General features: G+C 39.2%; 1 protein-coding gene across 2 annotated transcripts in view; it reads right to left on the reverse strand.

Annotated features, from left to right (window-relative positions):
• The window catches only part of AIG1 (androgen induced 1), a 297078-nt gene that overhangs the window by 42874 nt on the left and 232963 nt on the right, over nt 1–21241 (reverse strand). For both annotated transcript variants that reach the window (XM_056126279.1, XM_056126278.1), the window contains exon 4: nt 6127–6242. In XM_056126279.1, coding sequence (XP_055982254.1) covers nt 6127–6242 — 116 coding nt within the window. The remainder of the gene's footprint in view (nt 1–6126; nt 6243–21241) is intronic.

Here is a 21241-nt window from a genome sequence, read left to right on the forward strand (position 1 = left end):
GAAATGAAAGGTTCCAGGTGAATAGCTGAAGATGCTATCTTCCGATTAAAGCACAACTACATGTTGAGATTTGTTTAATTGGCAAAGAAGCATCTAATCCAATAGGGAGATTTTAATGTGGCCTGAAATTTAATCTTCTTAGTGAATACAACTTTTACTCTAGAAATTGTGGCTAAAAAGTCTCAAAGCTATTTTTGAATATAAAAAATGCAGGCATTTTTATTTTTGAGGTGACTTTCTCTATTTAAAATAGGCAACATACATTTCTAGCAGAAACTTGAGGGAATACAGAAAAGTTTCAACAGGAAAACTAATAATAGTCTGCAACTGCATAGCTGAAAGGCAACTTTGGTGGAAAATAGAATTCTGATTGGGACAACTTAGGTTTAAGTCACAAATGAAATCTTAATTTTTTTATCTTAATTTCTTTTGCTTTGTTTTATTTTCTGGGTTGGGAAGTTGTACAATAGACATATATAGGGTAATAAGATTTGTAATATAAATTTATACAACACAGCCAGGGCTCTAAGAGAACAGAAATCCCCATCTTCCTTTAAAATAAAAAAAAACCTTATTGCAGTAATAAGAAATGCAATGCCTTGATCCTTCTCTTTCTTTGCATTTAGGGATCAGCATATATAAGGCATGGTCCTTGATATTTATCTCACTTGGAGATTGATTGAATGAGAACTAAACCTCTTGCTACCATTCCTGCCATGGAAGTGGAATTTTTTTTAATAGAATCACCGTGAGATACAGTTACAAAGCTTTCATGTTTGAGTTTCAGTTTTACAGTGATCAAACACCTATCCCTCCACCAGTGCACATTTTCCATCACCAATATTCCCAGTATCCCCCCTCCCCATCCCAACCCTCTCCCTGCCTCCATGGCAGATTATTTCCCCCATACTCTCACTCTACTTTGGGCATTATGGTTTGCAATATAGATAGTGAGAGGCTATCACATTTGTTCCTTTATCTACTTTCAGCACACATGTCCCACCCCAAATGATTCCTCCAACCATCATTGACTTAATGATCTCTTCTCTATTCCAGCTGCCTTCTTCCCCAGCTCATGAGACAGGTTTCCAACTATGGGGCAATATTCCTGGTCCTTGTGTCTACTGTCCTTGGGTGTCAGTCTCATATTATGGTATTTTATGTTGGAAGTGGAGAATTTTTAGGGGCCAGAAGAGGACCTTTCAGCAAGTAGGAGAACCATGTAGAATCCTCAGGAACGTCAATTTGAGAGAAACTTGGGAGATCTTACTGTATTTACTCGCAGCATCCTCTTTCTGTGTCCTGCAGACAGAAAGGCAAGCACTGACGAACAGCAGTGCCACCGGGGAACAAGTATTTGCTGACCCAGGTGTAGCCAAGGAAGACAGACCAAGAAGAGTCCAGGTAGAGTGGGACTGTCTTCTTTTGAGAGATTAGCAAACTATAAGGAGTCAGAAGTCACAGCATGCCATGAGCTCTGAAAGTTCTCCTTTATTCAAGGCCCTTTTAAGACTTTCTGATGGTTCTTTTAACTTAAAAACACAAATGAAAAATGATATCACCATATTCTTTAGTATTGTTTCAGATTTTGGGAGGGAGGTTCACTTAAAAGGAAGTTTTCATTTGTTTGTTTCTGCCATACCTGGCCATACTCAGGAGCTACTCATGGCTCTGCACTCAGGAGTCATTCCTGGTGGCACTCAGGGGACCATATGTGATGCTGGGGATTGAGCCTGGATTGGCTGCATGCAGGACAAGTGCCTTACCCTCTATACTTCCTTCTTGCGAAACCAGCACCGCAAAGAGGAAGTTTTTGGTAATCTGGTGGTACTTAGGTTATACTCCTGGTTCTGTGCTCAGAGATCACTCCTGATGGTACTCAGGAGACAACATGTGGTGCCAAGGATCAAACCAGGGTGGGTCACATGTAAGATGAGTGCTTCACCTCCTGTACTAGCTCCCAAGCCCTCAGATATTTTTTTGAACCACACCTAGTGGTGCTTAGGGTTTACTGATGGCTCTGTGCTCCAGGATCACTCCTGATGGGATTGGGAGATCAAATGAAGTGCCAAGCATCAAACTCTGGTTGGCCAAGTGTCAGGCAAGTGCCCTACCTCTGTGCTACTGCTCTGCCACCAGACATCTGCACTTGTTTGTTCATTGCAGCACTCTTTACAATAGCCAGAAACTGGAAGAAACCTGAATGCCCAAGAACAGATGACTGGTTAAAGAAACTTTGGTACATCTACACAATGGAGTACTATGTAGCTGTTAGAAAAGATGAAGTCATGAAATTTACATACAAGTGGTACAATATGGAAAGTATCATGCTAAGCGAAATGAGTCAGAAAGAGAGGGATAGACATAGAAAGATTGCATTCATCTGGGGGATATAAAGTAACAAAATATGAGATTAATACCCAAGAATAGCTGAGATCAGCACCAGGAGGATTACTCCATAACTTAGAGGCCAGCCGGGTATTCTAGGGGAAAGGGCAGTTCAGATAGAGAAGGGAGCACCAAATAAAGGGTGTTTGGAGGATCCTCCCAGGAGGGGAGATGCATGTCGAAAGTAGACTATGGACTGAACATGTTTGCCACTCAATGCCTCTTTTGCAGACCACAACACCCAAAAGGAGAGAGAGAACATAGGGGATTGCCCTGCCACAGAGGCAGGGGGGATGGGGGATGGGGGTGGGGGGGATATTATCCATGGTGGTGGAAAATGGGCACTGGTGGAGGGATGGGTATCTGATCATTGTATAATCGAAACCCAAGCACAAAAAATGGTAAATCTACAACTGTACCTCATGGTGTTTCACTAATTAAAAAAAAATATTCAGACACCATGCCAAAAAAAACAAGGAGTTATCACCAATGGTCCTCAGGAATCATCAAGGCCTCTCATGGAGATGCTTTCACTCTGAATTTAAGCAAACACCATGCCCTTGATCTTTCTTTCTTTCTTTCTTTCTTTCTTTCTTTCTTTCTTTCTTTCTTTCTTTCTTTCCCTCTTTCTTTCTTTCTTTCTTTCTTTCTTTCTTTCTTTCTTTCTTTCTTTCTTTCTTTTTTAAGAAAAGTTTTTAGGTCACACCCAGCAATGTGCAGGTGTTAGTCCTAGCTCTACACTCAGGAATTAATCCTGGCAACACTCGGGGTGAACACAGGGCATGATGGGGATTGAACCCAAGTCAGTCATATGCAAGGCAAATGCCCTACCCATTGCAGTATCACTCCGGCCCCTCTCCTGCTGCTTCTTGAGAACTGTCTCAGAAGTGATAACAGCAAATAAAGACTCTTTTTGACTGTACCAGGCATTATGTGATAGACTCTACATAACAGTAATTAAGTCTCGCCATTGCCCTGTGAGGCTACACACATTCTAGTCTTGTCTTAGATTTTCATCCGAATAAGCTGACATCCACAAAGTGTAAGTGGAGAAGTCAGAATTCAAACCCAGAAAGAACACAAAACTACTAGACAAAGTTGCTTTTGAGGCACCGCTCTAAAATCAAAACCCAAACCCAATTTGAGACAGAGTCACGAAGCAGAGCGGAGACTGGTTAATTGTACAGACTCTCAGCCACACACTTGGGCTTGATCTGTAATTCTGACCACCTAGCGGCTTTTCCATGGGCAAGCCCAGTCAATATTGTCAGCTTTAGTTTCCTTATCTGTACAATGTGTAACATAAGCACTATCTCAGAGGGCTGTTCAGAGAATGAAATAAAAGTATCTGATGAGGGAAAGATCAGGATACCCCTGCTTTCTCCTCTCTAGCTCTCTAAATCTAAAATAGACTGGGATCACCAGAGAGGGGTGAAGGAACAGAGAGAAAGGTGGAGAGAGGTGGATGGAGACAGATTTCTTTAGCAAGATGACTGTGAAGGATAGATTTTCCACTCCTCAGTCTCACTGAGGATTGATTATAAAGGAAATCCCACTTCACAATCAGTATGTGGTAAGGGGAACACTTTCTTTCACTGTGGAATGAACTTCTGGGATGTCCAGTGTCTATCCTGGTGTGCTATCAAACGGTTTCATGTCTTGATCCTTCTACTCTTGTGTCAATGATATGTCTGAAAGGGAACAAAACCCAGTATCTTTCTAGATATCAATGAAAGTCCTCGGGTTTATCTAAAGTGACACGATGTAACTGGCATTGTTTTGCTCTTGGGCAGAACACCAAAGGAAATACTCTACTTTGAAAGGATTCTGAGGACATATGTGAGAGAATTTGCTGGTTAATGCAAATACATGTCCAAACAAGTATTGATTTGCTTTTAGGGAGTACACAGAGCTGGCAAGCCTCACTTGGCATGAAGAGCACTGAATAATGAATGCTTAATTTTAATGAGGGAACTTGGGGGTCTATTGTGAAGAGTATGTTGTAGTTCCCATGTGTTTTCTTGCACATGGAACAACTGTACCCACAGTGGAAAAAAGCAGATGATTCCTGAAATCTTTGGGAGGTCTGTAAGATTCAGATAAATTAATGGCATGTAAATAAATGTACATATATATAGCAGGAGTTCCCTGCTCCCCATCTCAACACTTTCCTATCAGTAAACAAATATGGGTACAAAGTAACGAATATGTACTTTTTTAGGAACTGGTAGAAGGGACGGACATTTGCTTTTTAAACTAAAGCTATATACGCAGTTCCATATAAGTTATAAATACTTTAAGTGTTCCTGGAATAAATGAGCAGTTTCCATACTTGACTTTTTTGAGATACAAGCGTTATTTAGAAATCAAGTTCCTATGAACAAAGCACACAGATTCATTTAAAAGACTTAATTTCAGTTATAGTTCACGCGAGCCCTGATCATTTTAATCATTTATATGAAATCAATCTTAATACTTAACATTTGAAGTGGGGAAAAAACCCAGGAAGTGACAAGGAAAACAAATGCGCCCCTGTCCTTGCTAACAGTCTTTAACTAGTGGGCAAAAAGACAGATGCAACGGACATAATTGCATGTTCTGGTCAATAGCCTGGATGTCCCCTAGATCCAGCCATACAATGTGACTTCCTAGAAGCCAAAACAAAACAAAAGCAAAATCCTTTTCTGAACAAGAGCACTATGAAATATGTAAGCCAAGTATGTGAAGTACTATGCTGATCTTTATTTCATATTTCTAGAGCAGCTAGGGCAAACTGGCTCTCTTAAAGTGCTCTGGGATTTTGGTGGGATTAAGTAGAGTTTCAGGGTGTTTTGAAGAACATTATCCAATCCTTTGAATTTAAAGGAAGGAGTGGTCACCCAGAACTCAGGGAGAAAGTCCTATGAGGCATACGTGCTTGCTGATCTGCTGAACGGAGGATTCTTTGCTTTCTGTGCTAATACATCAAGGAGGACTTAGAGCTGTGAAGAAAAAAACGACAAAAAGAAATTTTCTATCATATGGCAGAGGATCCTGAAAAAATTCGCAAAAACCTGTGAGCAACTGAAATCAACATGAAGTAAACTTATCAGGCAAAAATTCTTTTAGCTGATAAATCTGTCACTTCACACTTGGAACTGGTTCACGCCCAAGAGACTGAATGAAGATTTCTCATAATGCGTTTACACCAACTTTAAAAAACAAGAGCATTAAAGACATTCCATATGTAATATAAGATTTACATGTATATATAAGAGTTAATAGTGGAATTGAGGTGAAACTGACTTGTGAAAATGTGCATTTTCATTTGCTTTCTATGAAGTTAAAGACATTCATCTAAGGGGCCTTTTTTTCCCCACTCTTCACTTATGTTAGCTGCAATCCTCCAGCTCCTCAACAAAAGCAACAACAACAACAAAAATATCACAAGCCAAAAAGCCCTGAAGCCTGAAACTGGTGTCCAAGAAAAACATTTAGTTTGAAAAAGAGTTGAAAAATGTTGCCTTGGAAGAACCACTGCTTACATGGGATTGTTCAACAAATTCCTGTTGTGTGAGGTTTGGCATATACTTTCTAAAAATATAAGCATCTGGGGAAATGAGACAAAGCCCAGGTCTTGGACCAAATGAGGCACGCAGTGTGAATCTGTTAGTGATTATATCCATAATGAAATATGTGCCCAAATTTAGCAGTGCAAAATCTAATACAGTATGAAAGGCCAGCAGGCACCATCCTTACCATAATATATAGCCCACAGAGAAGGTAGATATGGCAGCAAGCCCACTGCTCCTGCTGGGATATGCATGGTGAGATGTCCTCATTTCGATTAATATAAAGGGCAACACCGTTGTGTGCTGGAAAAGAACACAGACCAGGTGACACAGATTCTTATCATCATCCCTTGATAGTTGTCTTTTTTCCCCCCCAATAGAAGAACAGATAAATTCCAGGAAAAGTGCTACAGCATAAACCAATGCATGGCTTGTCAAAGAGACAGCATGGATTAAAACAAAAATCTGTGCTACATTCATTGCTCCATTGCTATTTTTTATCTTAATTTATAAGATGAACAAAATCTTGTAACTATGCATTTTTAAAAATCTTTGTCTCTTTCCTCTATTTAAACACCATGGTTTACAAAGTTGTTCATAACAGTTTTAAGGGCTTTGGATATTTCAACACCAATCTTACCACCTGGGTGTCCTTCCTTTCACCATTGTCCGCATTTATCCCCTCTTCCCCCCAAACACCCTGCCCTCTTAACAACACACAGTTATTTTTTTTTGTATTACCTGTTACAACAAAATGGCTAGAGGAAATATCAAAAAATACTTCAGTAAAAGATTTGTGAAAACTGATATATCTCACCATGGCGATATTAAGTCTTTGCTTGAGAATTTACTAAGCTGTTCATCACTAGTTGAGCCTTCCGTGTTATTATTTTTGTTTGTTGAGTTTAGTTGGATTCTATGTTACTTTCCCATCTAATTTGGGGATTACAATCACTACTGAAATAGCAGTACTGTGGAATTTGAAGGTGTTGGGCAACCATGTATGCAGTCCTAGAACTGGGCAATTTGATAATAGCAAAGTTGCACCGAAAATAACTGGAACATAGAAACTAATAAAATTAAAGACCATTAACTTATTTGCATATATGATGTCCCTTACTTGTTCCTATTATTTCTACATAGTTAAGATAATACTGCACATGAAGTTTGGTTTTGGGTTATAGCTTGCTAGTTTTTCCACATGTTGGTTTAGAAATACTTTTAGAATATAGAATATCAACCCTGACCATAGTTACTTAAGCCTCCATTTTACAAATGTACTAACATTTATTTATCCAGTTCTTGTTCTTGGATGACCAGCCATGGTCACGTAATGAGATTTAAAGATGACCGCTGAACTAGAGCTGTTACCGACTGGATTCCATGGGATGTCAAAAGACTGCGTGGCCGCCCACCTACCAGATGGTCAGACTTCTTCGTCAAGATCATGAACGATCGGTTTGAGGCCCTTCATGTTTTCGGAGCGAAAAGATGCCATTGGGCTACACTAGCACGCGACAGGGACAGATGGAGACGTTACTGGCGCCCGCTCGAGCAAATCGACGACTAACGGGAAGTTAAGTGATTAAGTGATTAAGTGTTCTTGGATTTAAGATAAGGCACTTTTTAATTTTTCATTTATTATAAAAGCATGATGAGATCCCTCACTGAAGTCTGAATGTCTACATCACTTTATTTTCTTGTAGCAAAATATCGTTACCATGTAATGCTAAATTATGTGCGGAGCAGCAGAATTGTTTAGAAATAACATCAAGCTATTGTCTCTAGGTCTTGCCAGTTTGCACTAACAGTGATGGTTTTGGATTTGATGCTTGAAGGTGGGCTCCAAAGAATCTCACTCCTAATTGTTTTATGGATCCGAAGGTCTCTTGAGGTACTCATAAACGTGAGTATCATCCAGAATGATGATGAAATTCATCTCATCCCACGGTAAAAATAAAGGAATATTGAGTACCCTGAATATTGAAGTTGGATAAACAACTCATAAGGAATGACCAGCTTCTTAGGTAAAACTGAGTCTCAATTTACTTTCCTGGCAGAAATGAAAACTGAACAGTAAGTTTGAATTCTAATTAGTACTCCTTAATGGACACAAACATATCTTTGTCCTGGGCTTGCTTTATGATTTGTATATTCAAGGAACAGGAAAAAAATCAGAATCCCATGATTTTCAAACTCTAGTATACTGCAATATGATGTAACCAGGTGGCAGGTAGGCCTCTGTAGAAAAAAGGCATGGTAAGGATATTGAGGTCAACATTTTTGGAGCAAATTGTTCTATTATACAAAAATAAAAAATAGAATTTTCCAAGACATATTGTGCCAGTGGAAATTCTTTGCCTTCAACATTCTTCTCTGGATAACTATTTTGGCTACCAATACATTAGAAACCACAGTATGGTATTCCCAGAAGGTCAAGTGGGTGATTCCAGTTGGGCTATGTTTCTTTCTCCCCTCGCTCCTCTAAGAGTTTTAAAAAACAGTATAATTATCTTGGAAAAGAATAACACAGAATGTGTATGTGTGTTAATATAAAGATGGTATGTACTAAGAGATCTATTGTAGTTTTTTTTTTTTTTCACTATAATCCAGTCACTTAGATGACTCAGGCCTGGAATTGCACCAACAATTTCAATGCCAATAATAGTAGTTTTACAAAAATAAGGCCAAGAAGAATTCCCTGTAAACCAAACTTTTACACTAAGATAATGCTCACTCTGATGGGCTCTTTAGATTAGTTATGCCGTATTTCACTGTATAACCATTGCACTCTGCTGTTTTAGAACAAAAATGGTTTCATGATTTTTGCAAAAAGCTTTCACATAATGGTAGCATCGCTCTTTTTCTTTTATTATTATTATTATTGTCATTATTATTACAAAAACACTTGGCACAAAGGTCTGTGATAGTTATATAGTGAAATACCGTAAAAGAGCACAATATTCTTTTTGACTTAATATTAAAAAGTGTCTAAACTCTGACCTCTTCATCCATTGATTCTTACTAAGCACCAAACCATTCATTTCTCTATAATGTTATGGAAGTTAAAATTAGTAATCTGAAAAGTCTAAGTTATTGATATATTATTTTATCTAACTTACTTTCAGTTATCAGAGCTGAAATTTACAGAATGTTCTTGATGGTAGCAGGCAGAAAAATCTCTTCAGAAACAGAAGCTCTTGATTGATCATCTAATCACTGGCATTCCCACCACTAAAAATGAGCTACTTGTCATATCAGTGATATAACCAGGGCAAAAAAAAATCTTTTTGAGGAAACCTATAACTTTGCAAGTTTAGTTAGTGGCAGAATTTTCAGGTACTAAAGGATGTATATCTTCCTCTATAAAATACTTATCATACAAGTTACGCTTATTGAAAACTCTGTTAACAAATTACGGTCACGGTCCTCCCGTTGTTCATCGATTTGCTCGAGCAGGCGCAGTAACGTCTCCATTGTGAGACTTGTTGTTACTGTGTTTGGCATATCTCGCAGGGGCGAGATAGCTTGCTGGGCTCTCCGAGAGGGGCGGAGGAATTGAACCTGGCTCTGCGAGCCGGCTGCATGCAAGGCAAATGCCCTACTGCTGTGCTATCGCTCATGCAAAATATTTGTGGCAAATATATATGTTGTCCTGTAGGTGGCCGAAGTTAAATAAACTAAAGAATATTGATAAAAATCTATAAATGGTCTTCCTGAATTTCTCAGTAATTATTAGTTACTCATTTGTAATTCAAAATCTGTAACAGCAAGAAGGTAATTATTTTAAACTACATTACTAAGAAATCCAGTTCTACTTCACTCCCAGGAGACACTCTGTTTTAAGAACCAGGAAGGAAACATTCAGCTCCATTCAAGGTCTGTCACTACACAAGAAGAGTCATCTGTTTAGTTCACTGTGGTATTTGAGGCCTTAAGACAAGAGCTATGTACAAAGGAGGTGGCCAATAAATACTTATGTAACCTTCAAAACTGTGTCTTAAGGGGAGATTATTAAACCATTATACAGATGAGGTAACACAAACTCAAAAAAAGGTGATTATCTTGTCCCAGATCACAGTTTTCAAGTGTCCAAGTGGGACTCAAGACCAATTTTATCTCCTAAACCTCTAAACCATTTTCTATGTTAGAATCATATCTTTATGAGATACCATGGGAGGTGGTGAAGGAGAGGCTTTAAGGTGAAGGGAAGACACTGGGACAATGGTGGAGGCAGTGGACACTCAGAGGAGAGTGTGGTCAGGGATTGTGTGATGCATAAACCCTATCATTAACAGTATTATAAACCATGGTGCCTAAAATAACATAAGAAATAAATTAAAAATATCAGAGCTATGTCAACTTTAATTCACTAAATCTGAGCAAATGTGTGATTAAAGATTACTCAAGTGGAGCTCATGCCCAGTTCAATCAACTTAGTCAATGGCTGAATAAATAGCAGTACTCCTACATTTAAAAAAAAAATTACTCAAGATGTCAACAGGACAGAGCCATGTTTTGGTTTAGCTTCAAAATAAACAAAAAGGTCAGGTCATCCCAGTAAAAGAAAACAAACAAAAAACCCCCCTTGCTAATTGAGTTTCTTTTTCTTGTGGTAAATAAGTACTCTGATAGTAATAGTAATAATAGGGAATAATGTCAGTGAGCCTAAAACAGACCCTTTCTAGGATACAGAGGCAGCTGCAAACAGTTCCTGTGGTTTGGAGGAGACCGAAGTGTCACTTACTCAGTGAGCCCATATTTTAACTCATTCTCCTCCCCCAGCTATCTCTGATGTGTAGCTAATGTGTAACTCCAACAAGATCCAAGTCAAGTGGGGAAGGCAATGCTGTTTGCCATGGTTTGATTGCTTTCCAGAAAAGATTGGTGCTGACATCTCCCAAGGTAATGGATGACTGATGGGTCTGCAGGATACAGTGAAACTGACCATTCAAAACACGCAGGCCCAGAGTGAAGGGTAGAGTGTACCTCTTCCTGATCATCAAACCATTCAAAAAGGGACTGGATGTGTTCGATCATTGTATAAGTGAAACCCAAGCACAAAAATTTGTAAGTCTATAACTGCACCTCATGGTGTTTCACTAATAAAAATTTTTTTAAAAAAGAAGGGAATGGAGTGATAGTACGGCAGGTAAGGTACTTGCCTTGCATACGGCTGACCTGGTTTGATCTCCAACAACTCATATGGTACCCCAAGCCCACTGGGCATGATTTCTGAGTGCAGAGTCAGAAGTAACCCCTGAGCACTGACAGGTGTGGCCCCCAAATAAACAAACAAAAACAAAATGCAAGAACTTCAAGGAATGAAAGTGAGAGAACATGAGAGAAAGAGTGAAGTGTAGGATAACACTGTTTTGTTCTTCCTGCTTAGCCCCAGGTAATTTAGGTTTATTGGGTTGCTCCCATCACTGTGCTCCTCTGTGTTTATTTGTAACTTCTTTCTTTGTGCTCTGTTGACTTGTAAATATTATTTTTCTCTTCTCCCTAAGTCTTTTGCATAGTTTATTTAGAGCAATGTCCTTTTTGTATGGACACAAGAAGACATGCCTTAGTAATTTGACTCTCAGTGATATTTTCCTCCTGGGCATCTGTTCTCTCACCTAAGCCTCAGCTGCTTTTACTTCCTAGTGCCCACCAAAGCAGGGTCCCGACGAGGGACTGGATGGAACCAGGGAAAGCGGTAAGCTATGTGCTTTCCTGGCATTGAGATGGGCCTGGCCAAAGCGCCATAATGCTTAACTATAAGTTAAGAGCGTGGGCATGGACAAATGCTGTCATGATCCAAAAAGTAATAACTAGATTTGGACCCTGCTAGGGATAGGAAAGATTAATCTGGCCTGAGCGCTGTAGTCTGTGTCTGTGGCAAAATGTTCCCAGGAGAGCTGCCCCACAAGTCTCAATGTTATTTCTTACTGTGTGTGTCCATACAAAAATAACTAGTATTGATATGTTGATAGTTATTAGACTGAGGAAAGGAGAAAAATACCTTAGGAGTTATTTTTCCCTTGGGCAGTCAGGAAAGGCTTTAGGTAGGCCCTCAGGAAGGGCTTTCTTGTGTTGATTTTGCTACCTGACTGGGTGCAGCATCAGCCCAGACTGCAAGAGAGTTGGAGAGAAGGGAGAGAGGGAGAGCAGGGCTGCAAGATGGAGCACAGAGAGAGAAGCAAGGGGAACACGCGCTTGAGAAAACCTAGGCCCTCCATAACATAAATTTCTTCTATGGGATAAACTCCCTTGTAATAAACTGCTACTAAGACCAACCAGCCTGGCCCTTATCTCTTCCTTCGTCTGCCTTGGCCAACAGCAGTCCTGATCCAGGCCACACACAGTGGCTCTAGAGCACCGAAAGCAGGCGGTGAGACAGGACCTTTCAGAGAACCCACAAACACACAACCTTCAGCGTGTTTAGTTTTTTACAGTGAAGGAGCGAGGGACAGACCAGAGAGACAAGGAGACACAGATAGAGAGACAGAAAAAGTAAAAAAAAAATACACATGTATAGTGGAAATTATAATGTGAAGCAACCAAATAAATAAAGGCCCTCCTGTTGATCGTCGATTTGCTCGAGCAGGCCCAGTAACGTCTCCACTGGAGACTTTATTGTTACTGTGTCTGGCATATCAAATACTCTCGGTAGCTTGCTGGGCTCTCTGAGAGGGGTGGAGGAATCGAACTCGGGTCGGCCATGTTGGCCGCTTGTAAGGCGAACGCCCTACCGCTGTGCTATCTGGGCCACGCGACATCTTATCAGAACTTTTTTTTATGACATCTTATTGTCTCATTCCTACTTTGGACAAACTTCCAGGCTATCGAATGTAACCTGCCCACAGGGCAGAGTCTGGCAAACTCCCCGTGGCGTACCAAATATGCCAAATACCAGTAACAATGATGGGTCTCATTCTCCTAAATAGCCTTGAATATAATCTCAGGGCTAGGATGAAAGAGACGTTACTGGGGCCTGCTCGAGGCAATCGACGAATAACAGGATGATGAAAAAATGAAATGATGAAAGTGGAAATTAAATTTGATGAGGTTGTCAATATTGTTCAATAGATATTGCAAGGAATTTTTTCAGCCAAGGATCTTTCTTTACCCTCTGAAGGCAACCCGAGAATGATTCAGTCTCTGGGCAACCAAATTTATGGCCACCAGCATCCTGGCATAGATGACATCCACAATGGTGGGATGCAATGACAGATATTAAGTATACAGGGGTGTTCAGAGAGACACTACAATGGGTAAGGTGCTTGCTTTACACATGGTCAGTATAGGTTTGATTTTGCACACAACATAATGGCTCCTTATATACCTCCAAGAGTGATCGCTGAAAAGAGGAGGAAGAGAAGGAGGAGGAGGAGGAGGAAGTGGAAGAGGAGGGGGACGGGTGGAATTTACTAGATAACACCCCCTATCTTTTTCTATTCCTTAAAAAAAATAGCAGAAAGTATAGATACTGTGGATAAACAAAGAAAATAGGAGATGAATTCTGGTCATCAGACGATGCTCTTATATATTACATATTTTTAATATTAAATATTCATCTTTTTTCTGAAGCACATCAAGAACTTTGCCAGGAGTTGTATTTCTGAGGTCTTGACATTGTTTGCTTTATTTTGTTTTAGGTTCACACTTAGCAGTGCTCAGCTGAAACTACCAATGGTGCTCAGGGGACTGTGAGGTGCTGGGGATCAAACCAAGGCCTCTGGCATGTATTCCAGCCCTTCACAGTATCTCCTTGGCCTTGACTTGGTTTTTAAGTGTGAAGTAAGATGAAGGGTTGACAGTCCAAATAGTAAAGCCTTGATTTAACCTATACATCATCCTAAAAAAAGGGGGACCTAATTTGTAAGCAATTATCCTATCCCAAGCTCAGTCTTTCATTTCCTGCTTATTTTAATGAGGCTTCATTTAGAAGATTGCATCCAGAAAAGGAAGTCCAAATGAATCTATCTTGGGCTTTTGCATCCTATGTTTTTCTTTCCTTCTCTATTTTATATTTTGCTGGGAGCCTCCTAGGCAGTACTCAGGGGACTTGGGGACCACTCCTAGCAATACTCAGCCAATCAGGCTGGATAGTTCACTGAAGGGTCCAGTAGGTGAATTTGGGGCCTATCATATGCAAGGCACATATCCTTGACACCTGAGTTATGTGTGTCCTCAGCCCTGGCTTGTGTTTTGCTTACAGGTGTCTGGGTGGGTTTCCTCCATGGAGTACTGATTTTCATTATGAACTGATCAGCATTCTAAGGCTAAAGTCGATCGACTTCAAGGATGCACAAGGGATGCCACAGAGAACATAACGTAGCCTGAATTTGAACAAGCCCATGGTTTAATGATGACAGGGGCCCCATGGGATTCAACAAAGACCTTTGAAGAAGAGCTTGAAAGAAGCAGATATTAAATAAGAAAGTGAGGAAATTGGCATCTGAGGTCTAGTGCCAACTGGTTCCTTCCTCCTTAAAATCAGAACAAAACAGCAAAGTGTTAAGAAAATTCATTAACCACTTTTAACAACACAGTCATAAAATATTATACTGCATTATCCTGGAATAAGGACGGGCCCTAAGATCAGTGGAATAAAATAGAAATTTCAGAGACAAATGCTCAGGTCAGTAAATCTTTGATAAAGGGGCAAAAACAAGATAAATCTCTTCAACAAGTGATGCTGGGAAAATTGGTTGGTCACATGAAAACAAAACAAAACAAAACAAAACAAAAAACCCAGAGAAACAAAAAAATAAAAAAAAACAGAGAAACAAAAAACCAAAGAACTGAGAACCTCGTTCTAATATCATGTACAAGCTTTCTCTGCTTGAGAATAAGAACCTGAATGTCTGTGCCTGTTACTGCATTCGGATTCCAGACCAAGAAGGTGAAGATAATGCTAAACACATTTAGAGGAAATGGAGACAGAGACAGAGAAAGAAGAAATACTTAAAATCAGTTAAATCAGTATCATGCTGCTCCAATTACTACTGTTTTGAAGGATAGTTTTGAAGTTGGGAAAAGTGATGCCACCATCTTCTTTTTCTCAAAGATTGCTTTAGTTATAAAGGAAGTGTTCTTAAGAATGAGTCTTCAGATTTGAAAGTTTTGAGATGGGGCCACAAAGACCTGGTGGGAACTCTCCTAGGCAAAGTGAGCATGATCCCCAATGACCTGCAGGGAGTTTTCCTAGGCTACAGGAGCAAGATGACTGTTGAACTCATGGAACTCTCCTTATGTCCAGCCCATGGCTCAGGGTAGTGGTGGACATAGGTTTCCCAGTGGGCAGCTATGTTACCTTCTATAGCCCAGAAAATCAATTTCTTGGCCTCCTATACTGAACTCTCACCAGAGCACTCTGACTATCCCAATCACACTAGGTGCATAGTCCTATAGCCCTTACTCCAATCAACATTCCACCACCTAAAAGCACAACAGAAAGGGTAAACACAAGAAACAATACAACTATAATAAAAAAGTAACAGTAAGTTCAGAACAAAGAACACATTCCCCCAATCAGAGCAAGAAAATTCACACAGTGACACAAGTGCAGCAAAAAAAAAAAAAAAAAGAAAAGAAAGAAAGAAAAAAAAAGAAAAGAGAATATTGTAGAATGGGAAAGACAAGATCATCATCTCTGGACTGCCACAAGCACATTGGAAAACAGCTCAGAACCCCAACATAAGGAGGAGTTGAAGATAGGGTCCCTCCAGTCTCAATAAGGAATAGCCACACATGTAATCTTTCTGATAAAGAATTCAGAGACAAAATGATGAGGATGTTTAATGAGCTCAAAGAAACAGTGGAACAGACATCCAAGAATATATAGGAGAATATGAAAGAAACAGTGGAATGAACAGCCAACAAAATACAGGATAATATGAGAACAGAAATGAGAAAATTACAAACAGAATTATCATTAATAAAAAAATTCAGTAGATAAAATGAAAAACTCAAATGGACACCTTCAACAGTAGAGTAATATAAGCTCACAATCAGTGAGTTTGAATAGGAGCTTCAGAAAACCTCCATGCAACAACAAAAGATGGAAAAAGTCCTCACAATAGCCCAAGGGCAGAGAAGAAAGCTCTTCGGATGAATTCAAGAGGAACAACATAAGAATTAATGAAGTCCCAGAGTGACAGGGAGGCTACCCCAGTGAGGTAGTAACAGTTATCATTGCTGAAAAGTTTCCAGAGCTAGAGAATGCAGGCATCCAGATCCAAGAAGCCCAAAGGGTACCAGCTAAAAGAGGCTCCAATAAAAAGACTACAAGGCACATCCTAATCAGAACAATATCACAGATAGAGATACAACACTGAAAACAGCAAGATCAAAGAAGGAAAACAAAGGAGTGACTCTTAGATTTATAAGCAGACCTAGCAAATGAAACCCTCCAGTCACAAAGTCAATGAAATGAGCATCCCAAGAATACCTGGCTAGACTCTCATTTAGTTTTGAAGGAATGATGCACAACTTCATGGATAAACAACAGTTCATAAACTTTATAGACTCAAAGCCAACTTTAAAAGAAGGCCTGAAAGAGCTATTATGAGACAACCCCCACAGATGTAAAAGACATGGTATGAGATTAATACCCAAGGACAGTAGAAACACGGGCCAGAAGGACTGGTCCATGGTTGGAAGGTACTATGGGAGAAGGCGAAAGTTGGATTAGAGAAGGAATCACTATGACAATGATAGTTGGAAATGATCACTCTAGACAAGTACGTAAAGTAGGTAAAGGAACAAACAAGATAACCTCTCAGTATCTGCACTGCAAACCACAATGCCCAAAAGGAGAGGGGGGGAATTCCTGTCATAGAGGCAGACTGGTGGGGAGGGGGGAGGGGGGTGAAGGGAGGGAAACTGAGCACACTGGTGGTGGGAAATGTATACTTACTGGAGGGATGGGTGTTGGAACATTGTATGACTACAATACATTTATGAACAACTTTGATCGTGTATCTCATAGCAATTCAATAATAATAATAATAATAATAATAATGATGATGATGATGATGACAAACTCTACAACCACAACAAATCTCTACAGAAAGATGGCACAAAATCCCATGACAAAATTCTCTCTCAATGTCAGTGATCTAAAAACACCAAATAAGAGACACAAAGTGGCAAAATGAGTTAAAAAACTGAATCAAACATTCTTCTGTCTACGGGAAACACATTTAAATAATCAGAGCAAACACAGACTCAAAGTCAAAGATTATGAAACAATTCTTCATGCAAATGACTCCTTCAAAAAGGCTGGTGTGGTGATACTAATATCGGACAACATAGATTTCAGGCTGGTAAAGAGTAGAAGGGAGAGCAAAGACCATTTCTTAATATTGAAAGGATATGTGCATCAGGAAGAAATTAAAATTCTAAACATACACGCACTCAATGAAGGGCCAGCAAAAATACTTAAAACAATTGCTAATAGACTTCAAGGAGGACACTGGTAGAAACACAATAGTAGTTGGAGGCGTCAACACTGCCCTGTCATCTCTTGATAGATCAATGAGAATAAAATTCAGCAAGGAAATACTGGCTTTGATGGATGAAATGAGAGAGAGAGAGAGAGAGAGAGAGAGAGAGAGAGAGAGAGAGAGAGAGATAGTAGATACATACAGGACTTTTCATTCCCCAAATGCCAAATATACATTATTCTCTAGTGCACATGGACATTCTCCAAGAGAGACCACACGCTGGGCCACAAAATATACCTCCATAAAATCAAGAAGAAGAAATTGTATCAACTATATTTTCAGACTATGATGCACTAAAAATAGAAGTTAATCACACACAGAAACGCAAAATCAAATCGAACACCTGGAAATTAAACAGAACAACCAATGTTCAATTAGTGTTCAATGTTCAGTTGTTCAATTACTACTGAACAACCAGTGGGTTAGTAGGGAAATCAAAAGAGAAACCAACAGATTCCTGGAAATAAATGAGAATGAGGATATGAGCTTCCAGGACTTATGGGACCAACCAAAAGCAGTGTTAAGAGAAAAGTGATAGCACTGCAAGCATTTATCAGGAAGGAAGGAAGGACCCACGTTAATAATTTGACTTCACTGTTTAAGAACTTGAAAAATAACCAAAAGAGGAGCCCAAACAAGGGAGGAGGAAGGAAACAATAAAACTTTGAGCAGGAATTAATGAGCAAAAATCTCTAAAAACAATACAAAAAGATCAATGAAACCAAGAGCTTGTTCTTTGAAACAAACAAGATTGATAAACCACTAGCAAGTCTCACAAACAAAGAGAGAGATAACCCTAATAAACCAAATCAGAACTGAAAGGGGGATCACCACAATAGAAAACAGAGAAATTCAAAAGATCATCAGAGATTATTTTGAGAATCTATATGCCGTGAAATAAGAGAACCTAGAAGAAATGGATAAATTTCTGGATTCTGAAACCTCACAAGATTGAACCAAGAATATTTGAAATACCTGGACATACCTATTACTATAAAGAAAATTGTAATGGTAATCAAGTCTCCCCCAAAACAAAAGGCTAGGACCAGATGGATTCATATCCCTGTTGAATACAGATGCATAGATCCTCAACAAAATACTAGCAAATAGAATACAACAACTCAACAAAAAGATTATACATCATAACCAAGTAGGATTCATCCCAGGGATGCAAGGATGGTTTAACTTTCACAAGTCAGTCAATATAATACATAATATCCATGAAAGAAAAAATAAAAACCACATGATCATATCAATAGAAGTAGAGAAAGCATTGGAGGAGCTTTTCTTAATATAGTCAAAGCCATCTACCACAAGTTCACAACAAGCATCATCCTCAATGGGGAAAAACTAAAAGCCTCCCCTCTCAGATCAGGCACAAGAAGGTATTCCCATTCTTGCCAGTTCTATTCAATATAGTACTGGAAGCACTTGCCATAGCAGTTAGGTAAGAAAAAGATATTAAAGGCATCCAGATAAGAGAGAAGTCAAGCTCTCACTATTTGCAGATGACATAATATTAAGAAAATCCTGAAGACTACAAAAAAGCTCCTAGAAACAATACTTTGTATACTAAAATGGCAGGTTACAAAACCAATACTCAAAAGTCTATGGTGTTTCTATATGCAAATAACAAAAGACAAAAAAGAGATATTTTAAAAAAAAATCCCATTCACAATTGTGACTCAGAAAATCAAGTACCTTGAAATCAGCATAACTAAGGAAGTAAAGGACCTGTACAAAGAAAACTACAAAATGCTACTTCAAGAAATAAAAGAGAACACAAGGAATGGAGATGCATCCCCTACTCATAGACTGGGAGAATAAACAGTGTCAAAATGGCTATACTCCCCATTGCTTCATACAGATTCAATGCAGTTCTTATAAGAATATCCATGACATTTCTCAAACACTCCTGAAATTCATATGGAACAATAAACCACCACAAATAGCTAAAGAAATCCTTGGGAAAAAGAAGATGGGAGGTATCACCTTCTCTAACTTCAAACTATATTACAAAGTGGGAGTAATTAAAATAGCATGGTATTGGGATGAACAGATTTGCAGACCAATGGAGAGTTGAATATCCTTATAAAGACCTGCAAAGATATGATTACCTAATCTTTAATAAAGGAGCAAGAAATATGAAGTAGGGCAAAGAAAGACTCTTCAATAAGTGGTACTGGAAAAACTGGGCAGCTACATGCAGAAGAATGAATTTAGACCAAAAATAAAAAAAAATTAATTTTCAAAGGTCTGCTCAAGTCCAAGTCCACACAACTTTACACCTTCAGTTTACATCTAGGTGGCTTTAAAGATATGGCACCCATGCAGGGGTCAAGGTACCTGGTTAAATGCCCTGTTCTGTTCACCAGCCCACTATGTAATCCTAAATAAATAACTTAATATCAGGAAAAAAAAGAATGAATTTAGACCTTTTTCTAAGGCCAGGCCCAAGAGTCAGATCAAGATGGATTAAAGACCTCCATATGATACATGGAAGAAAACAGGCAGAACCTTCCATGACATTGAAACTAAAGGCATCTTCAAAGATGAAACATTACTCACCAAACAAGCTGAAGCAAAGATAAATAAGTGAGACTACATTAAATCAAGAAGCTTCTGCATCTCAAAGGAAACAATGATCAGAATCCAAAGACAGTCCACAGATTGGAAGGAATTATTTGCCCACCACTCATCTGTTAAATGGTTAATATCCAGGATATGTAAACTACTGGTACAACTCTACAAGTAAGGAACTCAGCCCTATCAAAAAATGGCAGTAAGGGATGAACAGAAACTTCTTCAAAGAAGAAATACAAATGGCCAAAGGACACATGAAACAAATGCTCTACATCACTATTCCTCAGGAAATGAAAATGCTAGGCTCTCTGGTGTGAGGTGTTTTCTAATTGTTGTTTTGATTTTCAGAGAGCCTGGCAAGCTACTGAGAGTATCCTGCCCTCATGGCAAAGGAATACTGTAGCACTGTCCTCCCGTTGTTCATCAATTTACCTGAGTGGGTACCAGTAACATCTCCATTATGAGATTTGTTGTTACTGTTTCTGGCATATCGAAAACGTCACGGGTAGCTTGTCAGGCTTTGCCATGAGGGCAGGATACTCTCAGTAGCTTGCCAGGTTCTCTGAGAGGGGCAGAGGAATCGAACTCGGGCCGGTCACGTGCAAGGCAAATCCCTACCAACTGTGCTATCACTCCAGCCCAGTGGAATACTACTCAGCTGTAAGAAAAGATAAAGTCATACAATTTGCTGCTATATGGACAAATGAGATATAAGGAAACTTAGAGGGGAATATCAAAAGTCCAAAGGCAATAGAAATGAAGAGCAGAACTGATATTCAGTAGGAAGTTAGCTTCTGGGGTGGAGATGTGAGAGGATAAGTTATGGAAGAGAACAGTAGGATAATGTTGGAGGGGAAAAGTGCCTGCCACCGAGGCATGGCCAGAGGAACTGGAGGGATACTGTATGGGGACATTGGTGGAGGGTAGTGGACACTGGTGAAGAGATTGGTGTTGGAATATCATATGCCTGAAACTCAATCACAAATATCTTTGCAGATTTGTAATTCATGGTGATTCAATCAAAAAATAAAATAAAGTTTATAAGTGAATAGAGTGTATAATTGCTATAACTGTTTAGTGATAGCAGTCATCTGCATGCATCCTTATATGTTTATATATATGAATACATCTGTATATGCATGTATGCATAAAAATTAGAAAAAGACCCACAAATAGTAAGTGCTTTGGCGCCTATGAAAGTAAAAACAGTCATTTCTGTTC

This window comes from Sorex fumeus, unplaced genomic scaffold (assembly GCF_029834395.1).
Source record: "Sorex fumeus unplaced genomic scaffold, SorFum_2.1 ptg000061l, whole genome shotgun sequence".
Classification (NCBI taxonomy): domain Eukaryota; kingdom Metazoa; phylum Chordata; class Mammalia; order Eulipotyphla; family Soricidae; genus Sorex; species Sorex fumeus.